This window comes from Takifugu flavidus, chromosome 13, assembly GCF_003711565.1.
Source record: "Takifugu flavidus isolate HTHZ2018 chromosome 13, ASM371156v2, whole genome shotgun sequence".
Classification (NCBI taxonomy): domain Eukaryota; kingdom Metazoa; phylum Chordata; class Actinopteri; order Tetraodontiformes; family Tetraodontidae; genus Takifugu; species Takifugu flavidus.
This window is the reverse complement of record NC_079532.1, coordinates 4,461,510-4,480,464: the sequence shown is the minus strand read 5'-3', so window position 1 is coordinate 4,480,464 and position 18,955 is coordinate 4,461,510. Positions and strand designations below refer to the sequence as shown.

The window sequence follows — 18,955 nt, the reverse complement described above, 5'->3', positions numbered from 1 at the left end:
ATATGTTCATAAAATTAAAGAGTGAGTATTTCATCATTATTACTGCAAAACAACGAGAGCCACAATGAGCGTTGGTGCTATCTGACGTTTTAATTAACTGTTAGAGGTTTATTTTGAAAGATTGCGAAGAGGAAATCCGCTAGTCCTTACGTTACCTTGACACGCGCTGCTCACGCACAGTGCAGCTGCTGCATCGACCTTGGCTTGGCTAGCATGGCAGGGAAGGCATGGAGGTCAGCGGTATGTATACGATGAATATAATTGTTGTTCTAAGCCTCATAGTTAACAATTCTAGCCATTTGCTGACTAAGGTGAAAGAAAAACCTGCGTGAAAGACTGTATGTGTAACAGGGAGAGCTCTCACTTTGCTAAATCCCTAGCTAGGCGTTGACGTATTAGCCATTTCCCATAGTTACTATGGCAACCTCAAATGAGCCGCTATTTAAGCAAGAAAGTGATAAATATCTTGGAATATATTACAGAAATGCGCAGGTATTCATCTTAGACCGTCGGATTAATAGCGTGTAAATTTAGCCAATTAGTTGTGGAGGACAAGGATTTGAGACAACAGGGTTTGTCAGGGACAAGGATAAAGTCACGAAACAGGAAGCATATGCTATCTTTACCAAAGCTAATACTATAAGTCAGTACATACATAATTCCAATATGGAATGAGCCTTTATTTTTCTATTCGTCCTCACGGTGATGCAGATCACCTAAGCTAACGGGTTTTACTGTCCCTAAAGTTCTGACAGGTTTACTGCTGTAGCCAAAGACTGTTGTCATTCTGGTAACCATTTTATTAGCTCAGCTGTCTGTTGTAAAACACAATCTATTACAAGCTCAGCCAAATGAGCTGTGGTTATAATGCAAGTAAATACAAATCTACAAGTCTAATGAATAATAATGGCCTTCATGACTAATATGCATTAGAGATGTGTTATTCATTTTATGCCTCTGCATTAATGCTGTGCATATATGAACTATTGCATTTCATTTTCAGGTATCATGGGCAATTGGGGCTTTGAGGAAAGAGACTCCCCAATTTAGGGGATCCAAACGTGCAGTATGTATATTAAGTAATAATAGTAGTGATTACAGTAATTAATCTGTTTCAGAACTCTGCCACCATGCTACCTGTATTTCTTGTGCTCTGCAGATCCACACTGTTACTTTAATCCCTGGGGATGGAATTGGTCCAGAGATCTCCACTGCAGTTATGAAAATATTTGAAGCTGCTGAAGTATGTACTTGCCAGAGAAAATTAAAAAACGCAACCATTGTTTTCTACGTAGCAGTCTTTCTGTATTACTCTTGTGATACAGTGACAGTGATGCACCTGGGTGCTGGCTTTGTGGTACTTTTTAGGCTCCTATTCAGTGGGAGGAGAGAAATGTTACAGCAATCCAAGGGCCGGGCGGAAAGTGGATAATTCCTCCTGATTGCAAAGAGTCAATGGACAGGAACAAAATTGGTCTCAAAGGTAAACCATGTTGAATGCAATTATTCTAGTTTTGTAGACACAGGCCGCTCAAAGACAGAAGAAAGCACACAACAAATAAAGTATTAGTATTCTTTGTGTGGTTAAAACGATTGGTGCTTACAAATGCAACATGGTTTGAAACCCAGCCATTTAAAGTATTAAATCTTTAATCGTGTTGGAAAAACTTGTAACTCTGCAGGTCCATTGAAGACACCCATAGCTGCCGGTCATCCATCTATGAACCTGCTGCTGAGGAAAACCTTTGACCTCTATGCCAATGTGCGCCCCTGTGTATCTATTGAAGGCTACAAGACCCCATACGCTGATGTGAACCTGGTCACTATCAGGGAGAACACAGAGGGAGAATACAGTGGCATAGAACATGTGGTAAAACACATTAGTTGTGTCAATTATTCATTTTGTTAATTACCTGCCAGTAGCATACTTTTTCCATAAGATTTTCTTATTTACTTTAAGTACTATAAACATTTTGCTTTAAAAGAACTCAACTATCTCCTATAAATGTCCTGCATATTTCCAGATTGTTGATGGAGTTGTACAGAGTATTAAGCTCATCACAGAAGAGGCCAGCCAGCGCATTGCTGAATATGCTTTTGAATATGCCCGAAACAACCAGAGGGGCAGTGTCACAGCTGTGCATAAGGCTAATATCATGTAAGCTCTATTCTTTACGTTTATGTTTACATAATTTGACATTTTCAGTAATTTTCTAGCTGAATCATTTTGTGTTTCCCAAGGCGGATGTCAGATGGGCTCTTCCTGCGAAAATGCAGAGAGGCTGCAGAAAAGCACAAAGATGTAAAATTCACTGAGATGTACCTGGATACCGTTTGCCTTAATGTAAGTCCCATTAGAGCTGGAATAAAATGAAACCATTATTTGTCATTTCTTATTAACAGTTGAATTATTTTCATATTTGGCTTAACAGATGGTTCAGGATCCGTCACAGTTTGACGTGTTAGTGATGCCGAATCTGTATGGTGATATTTTGAGGTAAAATAACCGGCATTGTGAATATGTTACATGTCACCCTATATTGTGACTTTCATATTGAAAAGCATATACACTAATGGATGCCTTTTCATCACTGCAGTGATCTGTGCGCTGGACTAATTGGAGGTCTCGGAGTGACACCTAGTGGAAATATCGGTGCCAATGGTGTTGCTATATTTGAGTCGGTGTGTTACACTTTTATAACAGGTTCCACTGTTAAGTTAGCAGTAGTGTGCTGTTTTGTATGTGTGTTGATATTGAATCAGTTTAGCCTGTACTTCTCATGTCATACTGAATGAGGTGAAAACATGTTCAAAGTCATAATGATCTATGTATTAAAATCAGGTCCATGGAACTGCACCAGATATTGCAGGCAAAGATCTAGCCAACCCGACGGCCTTGCTGCTCAGTGCAGTCATGATGCTGCGTCACATGGGCCTGCACGGCCATGCTAAGAGGATTGAGGCTGCATGCTTTGACACCATTCGTGACGAAAAGGTACTCGTTTTGGTTGATTTCTCTTAACCGTTACATGTTCCATACCTGTTCATAGCATTTTACCGTGTGTCTTTTGTTTTTCAAGGTTCGAACTAAAGACCTGGGAGGAAACTCAAAGTGCTCAGAATTCACTGCAGCAATATGTCAGAGAGTGAAGGATATGAATTAAAGGGATTCTAACGGGGGCCTTATTGGGACTTGCTGTCTATTTAATCCTGTCATGTTTTATCATGTTTAAAAACCAAAATATCTACCAACAAATCAGGAGTTTAACATCCTGAATGTTCATTCAGTATAGCACCATCTTATTAGTCTCAACAGACCAAGAGTAAAAGTACAGAATATATGATGCTTCTTTTCTTATCTGTGCAATATGTCAGAAATACTGTCTGCCAACACGTATTTTGCTTCTTGTCTTCTGGATTTGTAACACATATCTGTTATTCTAATGATATAATCTCTATTATTTGATATTAGAGATTGTGGATATACTGAACATTTACATGGTTGAACGCATAACTTGCAAGTGTTTTTTCACTGATGTCACTTCATTCCACACTCAACAGCGACAAATGTTTGAAATTAATAAATGAATGGAACGTGTCACTCTTTCATTTAGTGCACCACTGACAGTTTGTCAGGCAGTTGAAACAATATCATGAGAATAATAAAAATGATGAGATTAAGTTCTATAAACACCAGCTGTTGTGTGGTGATTAAAAATCTACAGTGACAGGGTACCCACAGTTTAAAAGCCCCAGACACAAGTTTTATATTTGACCATGTCCTATTTTGTCGTTCAACAACAAAGCGTCTTAGTGTGGTCATGTGACTTCAAAGAGGTAAATGCCTGTATACATAGGAAAACAGGGGAAGCTAATTTTAGATAATAAAGGTAACTTTAAGCCCATTGAATGGTCCCAGAGCATTAATGGCATGCAATACAGACAGCTTTGCTTGCATTCTAGAAGTTACACAACACAAAATTCCTACTTTTTAGTAGTTAATATGAACACGTTTGCTGGTTATTTTAAGGAATGCATTTAAAGATTAGAGAAAATTGAATTTAATGAAAATATTACGTCTAACTGGAGGTTTGTTTGTTTTTCTCGGGTAAGGCTCTGCTGGTTTAGTGTCCTCTTTTTTCCTGCTTCCTCTGTTGAAAGGCTGTCATGACCAACCAGGACTAAGTTTAGGGTGACTTGACCTTCCAGTATTTGATGACTATAACAGAAAGAGACGTTATTTCCTTTGTTGTCTCTGTGGTGCAACAAGTCTTCCGCCACAGCCCCCGTTCGCGAACCTTCCGGGCTTCCGTAAAACTCCATTAAAAACACTTTTATGATAAAATTTTCAGACAAGTTCGATTCCAAAGCACTCTGTGTTTGATATTTACCACTAATCCACGTGGAAGTTCAAAGTCCAGAACAACACCCGACGGGATTCCTCTGAAAAGATCTGAAAAGCACTATTTAAGCCAGCCAGCTCAGTACTGGAACTGCGTTGTGTGGTTTGACCGACAAAATCTCAGTCACTTTTGGACACCTTGTTATCAGTTGCCACACAGACGCTGCATGAGATGTTCTTGCAGCAGTGATTAAGTTTCTGCTCAGAAACCTCTAGAACCGTCCCGCTGCACTCCTCCCACTGTCCTAGATAGCGTACGTCGATTCATTTGAATAAAGTATGCCGACGTTGTACACAAAGAATTAATTCTTGCACTACTGTGCAATTATACCCTATAATTCCATAAAGAGGCATTAAACGCCTGATAGGAAATGTCTTTTTTTTTATTATAGAGGATTAATAGAAGCTGCAATTAAGGACAATGCACCGCAGTGTTTTTTTCTTTGTTAATCCGCAGACACACATTAGAAAATATGCATAAGAAAATAAAACCTACAGTACTGCGCGCTGCATGCATATATTAATAATTCAAACGCTGTTATAACGTAATCATACTTATGCAATATATTTAGCACTAACAATGTAGATAATTTAAATATCGTCATTACTTTTGAGGCCTTTCTGGACTACCGCGCAGAAAGTCAAAGGTTATTTCTAAAATTGCTGGGCTGGCTGCCTTCCTTCCATTCCGGCTCCGTTTTTTGCGTCGCCTTTCTCGTCCAGCCAACGAAACATCCGGCTGCTCTTGTCAGAATTCTCCAGAAAGTTCTACCCCGGGGAGTCGCTATATAAGCCAGCCATCTTCCCTCACAGCTTCAGTCTAACTCCGCTTAAGCCACAGATAGTTAGCTGGCCCTTTTGTTCGGTAAGTGATCCAGTTATAACCCAATAATTCCGTGGTATTAGACTATTTTTTTTTAAATATACATGTTATCATATTAGCCAATATGGCGTGTTGCCGGTAACATTTATGCTGCTTTTTCCCCATCACGTGCTTCTGTCTCTAAGAATATAATATAGCAACATAATGTGTCAATCCAGTTTGAACTATTGTAGAGTCGATATAATATTTTATCTTTGGTAAGGTAATTCTGTACTTTGTTTTAAGACAACTTGGTATCGTCGCGACTGGCTGCTAGCCACAAGCTAACGCCACAATGGTGTCTTCTAATTTAGCCCGGCTAGGTTGTCAGTTGTCAGCATGGTTCACGAAACGGCCTACTACGATATTCTGGGCGTCAAACCCAATGCCACATCGGAGGAACTGAAGAAAGCCTACAGAAAACTCGCCCTGAAATATCACCCTGACAAGAACCCCAATGAAGGAGAAAAGGTGAGTCCGCTGCATGTGGTGTTGCAGGTTTTACGGGTCGGGTAATGCAGCCATCTTCGGCGCACAGAGGTTCCCTCCCATCTAAAATTAAACCTCCTCCCCGCTAGTGTTTCACGGGTGGAACATTCTGGATCAATCCCGGCACAGCTTCTGTGTCTAGGTGCACCGACAGATCCCACCTACTGTGTTGAATCACTACTAATACTACCACCCTTAGAGAAATAATAATAAAATAATCAATTTATCTAGTATTGCTTGGAAGGACAGTCTTATCATTAAATCTCTTCCACAGTTCAAGCACATCTCTCAAGCCTATGAGGTCCTGTCAGACCCAAAGAAAAGGGACCTGTATGACCAGGGAGGAGAACAGGCTATCAAAGAGGGAGGATCGGGTGGAGGATCTTCTCCGATGGACATCTTCAACATGTTCTTTGGAGGTGGAGGAAGGATGCAGAGAGAGAGAAAAGGTAAGACGCGTGTTTGCTGGTGCAAGAGGTTGTTCTGTGCAGCCCAAAGAGTTTTTTTCTAACCTGAGTTGTGTGTCTGGTTTTTCTGTAGGAAAGAACGTTGTCCACCAGCTAAGTGTTTCCTTGGAGGAGATGTACAAGGGCTCCACGAGGAGGCTCGGGCTTCAGAAGAATGTAATTTGTGAAAAATGTGAAGGTATGTTTATATTTGTTTGTATCCAGCTCATTAAAATTCTGTCTTGAATTCATTAAATAATAATTTCTTGCATTTTTGTTTTTTACAGGCTATGGTGGTAAGAAAGGTGCCTTGGAGAAGTGCTCAACCTGCAAAGGTAAAGGGGTTCAAATAAGGGTGCAGCAGATTGGACCGGGGATGATCCAGCAGATCCAGAGCATGTGTTCGGACTGCCAGGGTCAAGGCGAAAAATTCAGCTCCAAGGACCGCTGCAAAAACTGCAATGGGAACAAAGTGGAACGCCAGAAAAAAATCCTGGAAGTTCATATTGACAAAGGTGTGTTTTTTGCATCTTTATTATCAAAAAAAAAAAAGAAGCTTCAAACCACAAACTAATAGACCAAATCTCGTACAGGCATGAAAGATGGCCAGAAGATCACATTCCAGGGAGAAGGTGACCAGGAACCGGGACTGGAGCCTGGCGACGTAATCATTATCCTGGATCAGAAGGAACATTCTGTGTTCCAGAGACAGGGTGATGATTTGATAATGAAGATGAACCTGAAGCTTGTGGAGGCCCTGTGTGGCTTAAAGAAGACAGTTGAAACATTAGACAACAGACTCCTGGTCATCAGCACACAACCAGGTAATTGAATGACACCAGCTGGACTCCTGCACTTCTATTTATAAAGTGTTTTCAACACTAATATGTCCATCCCCCACCGCCAACAGGTGAAGTAATAAAGCACGGTGATATCAAATGTGTCGAGAATGAGGGCATGCCGTTCTACAAAGAACCCTATGAGAAAGGACAACTCATCATTCAGTTCGATGTAAGCCTTTTGAATTTTAACCTTAAAATCTTCCCAGTGGAGGAGGTCGGCTAACGGCATTCCTGTTGAACAGGTGGATTTCCCAGAAAAACACTGGCTCCCAGAGCACCTGATGTTCCAGCTGGAGAGACTGCTTCCTCCCAGGGAGGACTTGATGGTAACCGACGACATGGAGGAGGTGGAGCTGGGGGATGTGGAGATGCGGAAACAGCACAGCAGCTACAGCAGAGAGGCTTATGAGCAGGATGAGGAGGGTCCAAGAACTGGAGTCCAGTGTCAAACACAGTGATCACTTTCTCGAGCAGAATATAAGCACAAAGGTGCTGCTGTTTTGTACTATAGACTCTCCTGGGGCCCAAATATGCAAGTGAAGCACGTGCTTCAGTGCTGACGTATCTGTCACAACTCTATACTGTGTTTTGTCTTCTATTTAAAAATGTGTCTTTTTATATGTTGAGAAACCTTCAGCACATAACAGCTCCTCTCACTCTGATTTGTATGCTTTCTGTGAAGGTAAAATCTAGTCATGATGCACATTTTGGGTTATTTGTCAATAAAAACACAATGTCTGAATTTACAATTATTTTATTTGTGGAGGTTTATTTTGCGACTTAAAACCACTTTATAAAGTTAAAAATCCCTGCCATTTGGGAACTTATAAGGCATCCAGCTCAATTAGTGTAGCTTTCTCCGGAAAGAACAACCTGTGGAGCACAATTACACTGGTTTGTTTATCAGATAGCCTTTGTTAATGCCATTTTTTTCCTTTAACCAATTGTAAAGGCTTCACCTTCGGTCAGTCTGGCCTTTCCTCCTTTTGGCTGGCACAACACAGTGGAGCATCCCACACAGAGGACCACTGTCTGTGCATGGCTGAACATGGTGGTGATCTTGTAGCATCCTGCAGAGATAATGCTAACCCTTCAGAATCCTCAAGCCTCAGATAAGTTATTATAACTGTCGTGTGCCTCTATATATGTTTTAAAATGCAGAGACTGGATCTACTGTACCAGGGCACTTCACATCCATAAAGTAAGAGTTGGGGGTTTGGACGAGTCTCTTCTTTTTATGTTGCTTTCTTTCGTTGTCAATAGTTGGGTGAAGGAGATCTTTGGCCAGCTAAAACGACAGGACATGTTTTCAAATGGCAGCAATTCCTACATACAGTCACATGACGTGTAAAGGCAATATAAACACTTTAAAACAATACCACCATTACGCATGGTTACTCTCGCAATCACACGACAACTTCAAGCGGCCAAAATAGAAAGTTGTACTATTTCTAAATTTTTTGCTAATCAACCGAATCTAACGTAAACGGAGCAGCAATACAATAAACCAAGAAAATACATTACACCCAACGCATGCACGCCACACACAGTCAGGCTAGGCTAACTTTCTCCGTGTTGCTGTAATCACGGTGCAGTTTCAGCATTTTCGAGGTCCAGATTAATATCCCCTGACAGTTAATTATTCCACATCAACACAGAAAGAGATATGTGGCAAAAGTAACTAGAGTTGCTTACGGGCATTTTTACATGCTACGTCCGTTTTCTTCGTTTACGTGGTGTGGAGGAACAAAAGTTATGTAGGAACCAGTTTGATGTGACGGGCGGCGATGTCGGTAAATATTTTCTAGACGTCTACATAATTTTAAAAATGGGGGATTATGGGGTTTGTGTTCGTGAAAAGTTTACTTTAAAAATATTCTTGCTATGTATAAATTTCGCATTTCTGTAAGATTTGTATTTTATATATAATCTCTCTACATATATTTGCGTGTATATGTGTGTAATATACATAAATACATATAAATAAATAAAAACCCACACTACTCAATTTTACATAAATGCGCTCTTTGAAGCGTTGACATTTGACAACTACATGTACCATAATGCAAAGCGAACTCCGACGTCACTGCCTTTAGCGCCGGTCTGCTGCCCGTCTGCCACAGGCTGAGCGCTTTCAGAACGGGGGGGTTCCTGTAAACCACGGATATATATATCGAAAGCGTCGAGTCTGTAGTTTCTTTAAATGGCAAAAACGTACGATTATCTCTTCAAGCTGCTTCTCATCGGAGACAGCGGGGTCGGAAAGACATGTCTGCTGTTCAGATTCAGCGAGGACTCCTTTAATACCACCTTCATTTCCACAATAGGTGAGTAGAGCCCCGTAGCCGCCCTCTAGGATGGCGATGGTATAATGCATGTTCATATATGCCGGGTACAATTATTAATGACACTGCAGCTGTGCCAGTCAATAAAAATGTCTGGTCTTGCCCGTAGAGTTGTATTTCTTAAATATGTTGAGCCGCCGTCATGCGGAGGGGGGGAGTCATTTCCTCAGAGGAAGACAAAGACATTGACAAATTATAGTGATAATCTGTCCTTCATGGCTCGATCGCCAACACTAGGTCAAACCTAAAGTGATCTTAAAAATATCCTTTCGACATTTAGAATTTTAAAAAAAAAGGGAAAAAAAAGTGGCGCTTTTTAGGGTTAGGGTTAGTGTTTTGTTGTGTTTTATTCTTAATGTAGGGTCGATTTCTGATGGAGCGCTTTTTAAACAGTTGACTGAATTATTGATTGAGTGATTGTGTAAAATACAAAAATCCAATGTCACGTGGCTGTTTCACTATAAAACACCATATCCTCTTTGTGCAGGAATAGATTTCAAAATCAGAACAATAGAGCTGGATGGGAAAAGAGTGAAACTTCAGATATGGTGGGTTCCTATTTGTGTCTGTTTTTACCCTAATCTGATTGAGCCGCGAACGCACCCATGGAGAACTGAATTTGGTCGGCTGTTTGCAGGGATACCGCCGGGCAGGAGAGGTTTCGCACCATCACCACAGCCTACTACAGAGGAGCCATGGTAATTGTGCCTTTCGCCCTTCTCGCGACTGCAATCTTAATTACAGAGTTGTTTTTAAAGTCTACTGTCGCTTCACAGGGTATCATGTTAGTCTACGACACCAGCAACGAGAAATCCTTTGAAAATATAAGGAACTGGATCCGAAATATCGAAGAGGTGAGAGCAGTTGGTGCTGTTTTGCATGAAATGATGTGCGACAGGAAACCGCTGTCAGTGATACTCAAGGCCTCTTGATGTCTCGCAGCACGCCTCGTCTGATGTGGAGAAGATGATCTTGGGTAATAAATGTGACATGACTGACAGGAGGCAGGTGTCTAAAGACAGGGGCGAGAAGGTGAGACGGTTCAGCCAGTCAGGAAATGGCCTCAGCCTCATTAAGGTGAAGGTTGTCAGGCTAGCTTTTTACTTTCCTCTCTTTCAGCTGGCCATCGATTATGGGGTGAAGTTCATGGAAACCAGCGCAAAGTCCGGCCTAAATGTAGAGGAGGTGAGTTGCAATGTTGAAACTTAAAGAAAACGAAACCTAACAGCTGTAAATGATACAGTAACGTTGTATTTTCCCTTTCATTTTAGGCCTTTTATACAATGGCGAGGGACATATTACACAACCTGAGTTCAAAGACTGTGAGTTATGAAGTGAATTTAAAAATACTTTCTCTTTGTTATATGATACATTCTCTCCATGTTCCTGTCTTCCCTAGACTGAGTCCGGTGCCGGTGGATCGGGCAAACCAGTAAAGATAACAGAGAAAAAGTCAAAGAAGATTAAATTCTTCAAGTGCTCGCTGGTGTAGGCTGCTCTTTACCGGGGGTTGGAGCCCGGCGTTGACGACGCCCTCCTGGTCGCAGCACTCGTATCCCGGCGGCCTCTCTGCGATGCGTTAATGGGCGGCTGATGCGACCCTGATCTGAAGAGGCCGGAAGTGGACCAATGAGGAGCGAGGCCTGATACTGTGTATTGGTTTTTATTTTGTTTTTTTCAAAAGACTTTGTCGCCAGCACTCCCTCGCCGTTAGCGGCGGTCGCTAACGGGATTTTGTTGGCGCATATATTATTCATAATACCTCTGTTGAATCTGTTCAGTTACACACACTTGTCCCAAAAAAGGGGATAAAAAAAGAGTTGTAGCATCATTTTACTAAAACTACCTATCGATATCCAGTATTTACTCCTGTGACTCTTTCACGAAGACAGATTAAGTCTTAGCACTGATTGTATGCGTCCGTGTGCATTTCTATTATGCCAATAGTCTCCTGTTGCACTGAGAGGGAAGAAGGAGTTACAAAAGGGAGACAAAAATATATGTATAAATCTTTTATTCAGTATAATGAAGGCTTTAAAAACATCTATTTGTGTCAAAGTGAAGGAGTGAAGACTTTGGAGGTGTACTTGTTTTGCAGTTGTCAGTATTTGCATGAAAACTAGGGATACAATTACCAAGCACATTTACAGTTTCTTGAAAGGAGCCATGTAGAGATGGTGTTTGAACGCGTCAGTCGTGTGTAGGAAGTCGTGTTTTATGGGCTGTATCTGAGACCCCGGCTAACTGTTGTAGCTTATGTCATATACCAGACTTCAGTTTGGCCTTCAGATCCACCGTGTTCATTAAACTTTTCAGCAAAATTGTAATACAATGATTTCCAAACTGTGTTACAGAAGTGAATGTACAAAAAAAAAAAGATTAATTTGATCCAATCCAGCGTGTTGATGTCGGTGATGAACTCCAGTAAATGGGAATCGACACTTTCAGTGCGGTTCTCCTTTTGGTGCTGAAGTTCCTGTTGTGCTTTTTTCTTTTCCTCTTTTTGTTGCCCTCCAGGCACTTCCTGCCCCTGACCCCTCTGCATGATTTATTTCTTCTCCTGTGCGTCAGCTGCATCCTTTTCAGCCGCCGTCACACTTCCAAGGTCCCTCGCCGGCCCCGAACAGGCCCCGATGAGATCTCTCTCACTGCTGCATAGCCTGGGTTCCCTCCTGACCATCGAATACTTTGCCCTCCCCTCTGGTTCTCTACAGCTTTGGGACCTGTGAGAAGCCAGGTTCTTCTCTGCTACAGTCAGATACTCCGAGGCGTCTGACAGGTTCCTCTTCTCCCTCTGATTTTCCTCCATTGGTTCTGATGGATTGTCGTCAGCTGTACTCTCTGGTTTCAGGATAGGGGGGGCGGTTTTAGTTTGAAACTGCTCAAACTGAGTCCTGACCGTCGACACCTTCGGCATGTGACCCACATGGCTGTGATGCACCTGGTACTCCAGGTTAGCCGGCCACTGATTTGGCGTTTTATTGACCTGCTCCATCACGGCTCTGTAGTCTGCATCATCTGCAGTCTCAGCTGGGCTGTAGATGATGCTGCTCATGGCTCTTTTTTTCGTGATTGGGGACGTCGGATTTTCAGCGCCGATGTGCCTTAAAGACTTGGTCCTCTTTGGAGAAGCGGAGGGTTTACTCGGCATTTCCGGTTCGGCTGCTTCCTCGGGTTCATCGGGTGGGCTGACGATGATGGTGCTCATAGATCTTCTCTTGGTCATCATAGGACAGGGTTGGTCTTCAGCCGGATAGTGTTTCAGGGATTTAGTCCGTTTTGGAGGGTTGGAGGGTTTCAGAAGTTTGTTGGTATCGATTCTGTTCAGCAGCATGGTGCTGCCTTGTCTGATGTTGGCTAGGGTCTCCTGGCTGGAAGCCACAGACGCAGGCTTCTGTTCGCATGGAGATATGAGAATGTCTACGCACGAAGACGGCCGTGATCTTTCCAGACCACCAACCTCCAACGTCTGCCCGCCTTCCCTGTTGAGTGCACAAGTACTGGGCGCTTGCCTCAAGCTCTTCTGTCTCTCCACACCGGCTTTACACACCTCGTCTGCATCCTTCTGCTTTGCTGTGAACTCCTCCATGTCCATGTGGAAGCGGTAAAGACTGTAATCATCAGCACTGTTGATGCTCCCCTGACGGTGCAGGGAGGACGGATCACAAACAGAGGAGTTCCGGGAGTAGGTCCTGGTCAGCTCCAGCCTGTCCACCCCAGCAAGCTTCTCCAGGGCAACAGCCATCCGCCCGTGAATCTCCTCCAGCTGGGCCAGGCGCAGATCCACAGTCTGCAAGGAGGCCTTCATGGTGTTCTCCCTCTCATTTACCTCCTCCAGACGCATGAACATATTCTCAACTCTGCCGAGAGCACCAGAGACACGCGTTTATACACCATTTACTAGATTACCCGGGCCTAGATGTCTGAAAGGTCTACCTTTCTGAGGTAACTTTGATCCGTTCATCGCTGGAGGACTGCTGCTCATCCTCTTTTTCCCGGAAATATTCCTCCACACACTGTTCTTCAAACTCATACAGAATTTTCAGCTCTTCTGGATTTAACCGCAGCTCTGGAAGAAGCAAACCGTGATTTCAAGCAGTGTTCCACAATGAGACAAAACCTAAAACCCTTAAAGGCCTCTAGTGACAACATGAATGAAAGCAGGTAGATAGATTCCAGTTTTTAGGCTAAATCTGCAGAAACGTGAATAACTCCCAAAGGTCAACTCTTACCTAGAAAAGAGGTAAATGAGTACTTTTTGTCAAAACTCACCCAAAAGGCTTTTGAATGAACAAGTTGCAACAAGCAGATAATGCTTGTTGCAACTTGTTGAGTATCTACATTGTTATTTTCAGGTCAAGTATGTGTCATCGCTTCACTCCTCGGATGTTGTGGCATTCTTGAATCTATTATGGAGAAGCCCTCATTGTTCTGGGGCCACATTGTGCATCCTCGGATTGCAGCAATCACTTCATTCCAAACTTAAGTAAGATGGTAAAAACAGAAGTTGCGACACACAGTAGCAAGCAAGGCTATAATATTTGAGGCAAGCTAATTAGCATGAAGCTGCTATTGAGATTCTCTTGTTATTGTGGGACAGTTGTAAGAAAGATTTGTGTCATCATGTCTGTGAAGGGGATTGGAGGCTAAAGATGCCTTACTGAGCCCACGGTCCTTCTCGTCCAACTCTCCATCTTGTTTCTTTTTGGCACATCTTCGAAACATCCTGTTGCAGAGGATGTAGAGGTGACTCAGGATGATGAGAGGTGGAGGGAGGATAGGGCGGTCGTGGAACGTCATGATTAGCTGGTATCTCTGGAACTTCCACACCTGGTTGGAGATGGACTTGACCTCGAAGAATGTGTTGCTGTGGGATTTTAAAGCCAAGACCGATGAGACTCTAATAGCTGCTGCAAAAGGGGAGTTTGCATGGATGTAGGGACATACTTGAACACTGCAATAAGCAAGTTGACCAGAAGAATGTTCGCCACGAGAAGATAACAGGCCATGATAGCAGGTGTGAGCCAGGCACCGGGGATACACGGAGGCAGCCTCTTTCCGTCCTCATCATATAAATGTTCACCACACGGCGCTGTGTAGAAATTTAATAACACAACGTTCATTCTGAGATCTGCACTGAGATGAAAATCACGTGCCCTTCAAGAATACTCACGGTTGATTTCCATTGCATAGACTTGGATCAATTCCAGTAAAGCAGAGTAAAAGATGAAGAACACATTAACTACATACTCATCTCAAGGTCAAGCTGGCAGTATATAAAACAGGGGAAGTTGTAGATCATATTCTGCAATTTGGAAAACAATCTTGATTATTTAGGCCTCCTCCATTGTGTTTTGCCTTCGCTCTGAAAAAGGAAATGCTGTCAACAATCTTGAAGGCAGATGATCTTCACCGCAATAAAAAGTTAGCAGCGTGTATCAGAGGCTACCACCAGGGGGAGACAGAGCATCACGGTTCAACGTTAACTCAATAACTGTTGTTGACGTCACAGAATCTATCACAGACTGATCATCTGCCCAGAATCAGGAAACCAAATCTTACTATGAATTCTAGTCTTACGGTCTATCGAGTCTGCAAAAACCTCCCCATAGATCATCCAGTAGGGCATGTAGAAGATGTTCCTGGCCAGGCGCCACGTCGGCTCCTCGTCAGGGTGAAGGATGGCTTGACGAGCCACCCCGAAGCTCATCAGTACCACCAGCATGATGACCACAAAGTACATCATGTCTATCATCTGAGGGCAAGGAACACAGGAAAAATCAATGATATCATGTTGACTTTCATCAGAAATGAGTTCTCTAATGGAGTTACCATCTTCCCTATCATCATCACGTAGGGCCCCAGGTATTTGTTCACTCCGAAGATGTCCAGCACGCGGATGTACCAGAATATTATGTCGATGCAGTAGATGACTCTCCCGTATCCCATGTAAGGTTCTTGCTGCAGCCGCAACATCAGGCCAAGAAGAAAAGTGCAAATGGCCGCCAGGTCAGTGATGTTCCAGTATTCCTCCAGCCACACGCTGATCTTCTGTTTCAGCTTCCCCGGCTCCGACATCAGAATCTGGACACCAGGGCCATAAATTACACATTTTTTACAGGTTACGTGATCCAAACTTGGAAAGATCAGCCAATTTTGTTGACACGTGCCTGCCTGACTTTCTCGGTGCCTAATGTCAGGATGTATGAAATGACAATCCACTCTTGTATTGTTGGCCAACGTTCCATTTTCACCAGGATGATGTAGTTGTACAACATCAAATATCCCAAATAGGAAATCTGTTAGATGAAAAAACCTTCATCTTAGCACCCTTCACCCACCCCACAAACCACAAGATTTTCCTTAACATGAAGACTTACAGTGTTGAACCAGAATTTGGTGAACGGCGCATCGTAAAACTCAAAGAACCTTTTGCCGATGGGAATTTTACGGACATTGGCGCTGCCCTCCTCTTCATCTCCCCTCCTGGAAGTTGCATCCGGGTTGGGGTCCTACAACAGGTCGAGTATACATTGTAAGTTCTGCTTCATTGGGCAGAAAATGGCACATAAACATCATGGATGAGTGAAAACCTTGCTGGATTTTGTGTCATCTTCCTTTTCCTTTCCCTCCTCTTTTCCTCCAGGTGCGTGAAAGGAGGAGTCGTCTCCCAGACGGAAATCCAGCAAAAGAATCAGCGGTGGGAAAATAATTCCCAGAATCACCTGGTTGAGATGATCAGAACATTTATACAACACTTTTTTTTTAATGCATAAATGGGAAGAAAGACTTTTTTTTAAATCAACCTTGAGGCTTGGATTTTTGCCGATCCTTAAGCGGCCCATCCACATGTCAGTGAGCAACATCTGGCTGCAGGTGTGGGCAATGAAGTCACGCTGTTTAGCTGCAACAGCCAGCTTCAGACAGGTGGAGTTACTCCAGTTTACCAGCTCATACGTTAGGAGCTTCATAGCCACTTGCTCATCGTGCTTGTAGGACTGATCCAGGAGCTCATAGGCCAGCTGCCCGAATTCTCTGTGACGAGAAACCATTCAAATAATCCCTTCTGTGAAGGGTCCCAGTTAATACATGAGCATTGTTGTTTGGTGTACTGACTTGGAATTGTTCTCCAGGTCTTGGGAGATGTCATCCACCAGTTCACTCTCTGAGCACTCATGGGCCATGGCTTTATACAGCTTACAGGCCACCAGGGCCTTCGCCATGGCTTCTTCTCCACGCTGCCACAGGAACAGCGCCATCTTCTGGCGTTTCATCAGCACCGCCCACAGCATTAGCTCGTGGAAGGGGAACTTGAACCGACAGACCTCGGGGTCATCCACGTCAATTTCCACCTCCTCTTCTTTCTTCTTCTTCGGCTTTTTCTTGCCCTTTTGTCTGGGCTCATCGTCCTAACGAAGAGGAAGGATTCAGAGGCTCTTTAGTCGGGTTTTCTCCTGATCACTGCCAAAATGTTTTAGTGGGTCAGAATAAAGTCTACCTCCATTCCCAGCAGCTTCAGAGCTTTTGGCTGTGAAAGTAAGTGCGATTGTTACTATTTAATTTAGCTTCGTTTAACTTCTCATGCTGTATCTTCTATACATGCGTACCCTCTTTAGTCCATATAAATTATTGTAGAGGTTACGGAAAGCCTTTCTGGTGTAGTTGCTCCTGTATGCGCCACCCATGAAACACTCCAGAACCAAACCAATATCAATCAGAGTGATCTGATAGTCAGGAGGAAGGTTCCCCTGTCGAGCAAAAACATGCCGTTACAATATAATGTGGGAAAATCTGGAAGGTTAAACATCTTTTTTTTCTTGTACTTTCTTGACATCCCGGACCACAGCATTCAGTGTGTTCGCAGGCCCCAGTTTCTGCAAGAAATGAGGGAAATGGATGAAGAAGGAAGGAAGATTAAAGGCTTATTCTGAATTTTCTGTCCTACTGTGTTGTATAACTCCTCCAGCCTAGGGATGGTGAGAAAGTGGTGAATGTTGACCCCGTTCTCCAGCAGCAGCTTGACAAAGTCCACCCTGTCCAGCACCAGAGCGTCCATCATGGCCTGCTCCAGGGAGTTGACCTGAGTGGAAGAGATGTCACAGCCGTCGTCATATTATCACACCTTCAGCTGAAATCCGAAGGGTCTCTCCCATAAGCCCAGCTCACCCAGCGAATCATCTCCAGTTTCCTCGGGTCAGTTTCCTCCGGAGGCTCAGGCTTCGCCTTCCCCTTCCCCTTCCCCTTCTTTCCCCGAGCACGAGGCGCACTGACAGGACTCTTTGGCTTTTCCTGGGTTTGGACCGAGGAGGTCGCCCTGTTGACAACGGAGCCAGCAGGCTTCACAAGAGGGAAAAGCTAGATGAGCATGGCCTCCATTCCTCCTTGTTTAGAGTTTTCAATGTAATTAAAATAGATTAAAATAGATTATTTGGTATTTTTTGCTTGTGTAGGAAAGATATTTGCATGTACTGTAGATTTAAAATTGAAGCAGTTTCATGTGACTTTGACAGGAAAACCTTCCCCCATCAAAGCAAACAGACCCAGAAAACCCACACAGGGGAAGTGTTCATGTGCAGCCTTCACTCACAGGTAAATTGTGGCCATAAACAAAGATGTGATTGCGAGCGATATCCACTCTGTTCCAGGCCAGAGCCAAACTGAGCTGGTCCGCTGCCGAAGCATTCGTGCCTGATGCAAAATGGAGGGACAGCGTGAGCTCAGACGGCAGGGGTGGTGGTTGTGCTACGACAAAAACATCCTCACTGTTAGGATTATACCTTTCAACAAGGCTGTGAGAATGGCCATTTCAATATCCTGCTGTCCCTCGGAGCCCATTCGGAAAACTGTGATCTGCATTTAAAGTATGGGGAAAAGAAGAAATCATTCCAGACGTGATGAATGAGATGATTTTAAATGGCAAGAATGTTGATGGAGTGAAACGTGTGGCCCGATAGAGCTTTTCTTGTTGCAGGATGGACTATATCAAATCAAATTAAGCTGACGGGGTTTGTCACATGCGCAGCCGTAATAAATGGTATTAGAGTGGCGTGAATATACGTCACAGCATCGGCGGATGGACGGGGCGACTGCAGGACCGTCTCCGGACGGCAGCGTTCTGGGCTGTGCAGACGTGTGAGAGGCCTCGTGAATGCTGACCTCTACATTTTGCACAGCAGGCCTGTTATTCTCCCAAATCAGGGCTCTTGTTTGCCTCGCACAGCTGCTCACATGGGATGTACTTAGTTTGAAAGGCTTTTATGGGCGGGCCAGATTGTGACACTGCTTCACCTGGAGGTTAGTCATGGTACTTTAGATTAAGAGCGAATAGTCTTTTGGCCTTTTAGCAGCGTGGTAGCAGCTCAAATGAATCCCGCTTCTGTCACACTGTCCTGATGTGGTATCAAACTAAATGGCGCTCTTAAAAATGTCTGAATTGGTATGATCCTCGGGGGGAAATAAGCAGTTTAAGTTGCTTATGCGAGTGTGTTGCGGTATTAGGTGGTCTAATATGTCAGGGATAGTGGCTGCAGATTCAGTGTGGCGGCACTTTATGGTCTGGGGGAAAAAAA

General features: G+C 43.5%; 5 protein-coding genes and 1 long non-coding RNA gene across 6 annotated transcripts; 3 read left to right on the top strand and 3 right to left on the bottom strand.

Annotated features, from left to right (window-relative positions):
• The first annotated feature begins 126 nt into the window (after positions 1 to 126).
• idh3a (isocitrate dehydrogenase (NAD(+)) 3 catalytic subunit alpha) lies at positions 127 to 3,598 on the top strand. Its single transcript, XM_057052111.1, has 11 exons — positions 127 to 240; positions 1,004 to 1,066; positions 1,160 to 1,243; positions 1,369 to 1,483; positions 1,683 to 1,870; positions 2,025 to 2,158; positions 2,242 to 2,344; positions 2,433 to 2,497; positions 2,598 to 2,682; positions 2,843 to 2,995; positions 3,081 to 3,598. Exons 1-11 carry the CDS (start codon positions 214 to 216, stop codon positions 3,162 to 3,164), a joined length of 1,101 nt encoding a protein of 366 aa, XP_056908091.1. The 5' UTR covers positions 127 to 213; the 3' UTR covers positions 3,165 to 3,598.
• LOC130536278 (uncharacterized) lies at positions 3,398 to 4,960 on the bottom strand. The gene is made up of 2 exons (XR_008953315.1): positions 4,392 to 4,960; positions 3,398 to 4,219 (listed from the first exon to the last, which is right to left on the bottom strand). It is a non-coding gene; the product is annotated as an uncharacterized LOC130536278 (long non-coding RNA).
• A 143-nt stretch (positions 4,961 to 5,103) lies between these two features.
• Positions 5,104 to 7,790, top strand: dnaja (DnaJ heat shock protein family (Hsp40) member A). The gene is made up of 8 exons (XM_057052109.1): positions 5,104 to 5,267; positions 5,579 to 5,735; positions 6,028 to 6,202; positions 6,294 to 6,398; positions 6,487 to 6,714; positions 6,793 to 7,023; positions 7,110 to 7,210; positions 7,284 to 7,790. Exons 2-8 carry the CDS (start codon positions 5,604 to 5,606, stop codon positions 7,497 to 7,499), a joined length of 1,188 nt encoding a protein of 395 aa, XP_056908089.1. The 5' UTR covers positions 5,104 to 5,267; positions 5,579 to 5,603; the 3' UTR covers positions 7,500 to 7,790.
• Positions 7,780 to 8,881, bottom strand: rps27l (ribosomal protein S27 like). Its single transcript, XM_057052114.1, has 4 exons — positions 8,737 to 8,881; positions 8,221 to 8,329; positions 8,001 to 8,111; positions 7,780 to 7,914 (listed from the first exon to the last, which is right to left on the bottom strand). The coding sequence occupies exons 1-4, from the start codon at positions 8,740 to 8,742 to the stop codon at positions 7,886 to 7,888; spliced, it is 255 nt and encodes an 84-aa protein (XP_056908094.1). The 5' UTR covers positions 8,743 to 8,881; the 3' UTR covers positions 7,780 to 7,885.
• Positions 8,882 to 9,127: 246 nt separating this feature from the next.
• On the top strand, positions 9,128 to 11,858 carry LOC130536276 (ras-related protein Rab-8B-like). Its single transcript, XM_057052113.1, has 8 exons — positions 9,128 to 9,368; positions 9,874 to 9,934; positions 10,024 to 10,084; positions 10,163 to 10,240; positions 10,329 to 10,418; positions 10,506 to 10,571; positions 10,658 to 10,708; positions 10,786 to 11,858. Exons 1-8 carry the CDS (start codon positions 9,245 to 9,247, stop codon positions 10,876 to 10,878), a joined length of 624 nt encoding a protein of 207 aa, XP_056908093.1. The 5' UTR covers positions 9,128 to 9,244; the 3' UTR covers positions 10,879 to 11,858.
• LOC130536267 (transient receptor potential cation channel subfamily M member 1) lies at positions 11,392 to 18,223 on the bottom strand. The gene is made up of 18 exons (XM_057052094.1): positions 18,164 to 18,223; positions 17,974 to 18,074; positions 17,553 to 17,723; positions 17,332 to 17,466; positions 17,210 to 17,260; positions 16,994 to 17,134; positions 16,885 to 16,914; positions 16,503 to 16,795; positions 15,980 to 16,421; positions 15,767 to 15,898; positions 15,557 to 15,685; positions 15,219 to 15,470; positions 14,967 to 15,141; positions 14,560 to 14,580; positions 14,334 to 14,478; positions 14,048 to 14,253; positions 13,323 to 13,455; positions 11,392 to 13,246 (listed from the first exon to the last, which is right to left on the bottom strand). Exons 1-18 carry the CDS (start codon positions 18,219 to 18,221, stop codon positions 11,935 to 11,937), a joined length of 3,927 nt encoding a protein of 1,308 aa, XP_056908074.1. The 5' UTR covers positions 18,222 to 18,223; the 3' UTR covers positions 11,392 to 11,934.
• Between the last annotated feature and the right edge of the window lie 732 nt (positions 18,224 to 18,955).

Coding starts and splice junctions, on each gene's coding strand:
- rps27l (XM_057052114.1), bottom strand. Junction 8,112..8,220: donor TATGGATGTGAAGTGCCCTG/GTACAGTAGATC, acceptor TTATCTCTGCAG/GATGCTACAAGATCACCACC. Junction 7,915..8,000: donor AAAGGCCAGACTGACCGAAG/GTGAAGCCTTTA, acceptor TGTGCTCCACAG/GTTGTTCTTTCCGGAGAAAG.
- LOC130536276 (XM_057052113.1), top strand. CDS start 9,245: ATGGCAAAAACGTACGATTATCTCTTCAAGCTGCTTCTCATCGGAGAC. Junction 10,419..10,505: donor CTAAAGACAGGGGCGAGAAG/GTGAGACGGTTC, acceptor CCTCTCTTTCAG/CTGGCCATCGATTATGGGGT. Junction 10,709..10,785: donor ACAACCTGAGTTCAAAGACT/GTGAGTTATGAA, acceptor TGTCTTCCCTAG/ACTGAGTCCGGTGCCGGTGG.
- LOC130536267 (XM_057052094.1), bottom strand. CDS start 18,221: ATGGGCTCCGAGGGACAGCAGGATATTGAAATGGCCATTCTCACAGCC. Junction 15,471..15,556: donor GCACCGAGAAAGTCAGGCAG/GCACGTGTCAAC, acceptor CCTGGTGTCCAG/ATTCTGATGTCGGAGCCGGG. Junction 13,456..14,047: donor CGAGAAGGACCGTGGGCTCA/GTAAGGCATCTT, acceptor TGCTTCTTCCAG/AGCTGCGGTTAAATCCAGAA.
- dnaja (XM_057052109.1), top strand. CDS start 5,604: ATGGTTCACGAAACGGCCTACTACGATATTCTGGGCGTCAAACCCAAT. Junction 6,203..6,293: donor GATGCAGAGAGAGAGAAAAG/GTAAGACGCGTG, acceptor GTTTTTCTGTAG/GAAAGAACGTTGTCCACCAG. Junction 7,024..7,109: donor GGTCATCAGCACACAACCAG/GTAATTGAATGA, acceptor CACCGCCAACAG/GTGAAGTAATAAAGCACGGT.
- idh3a (XM_057052111.1), top strand. CDS start 214: ATGGCAGGGAAGGCATGGAGGTCAGCG. Junction 1,067..1,159: donor TTAGGGGATCCAAACGTGCA/GTATGTATATTA, acceptor TGTGCTCTGCAG/ATCCACACTGTTACTTTAAT. Junction 2,159..2,241: donor GTGCATAAGGCTAATATCAT/GTAAGCTCTATT, acceptor GTGTTTCCCAAG/GCGGATGTCAGATGGGCTCT.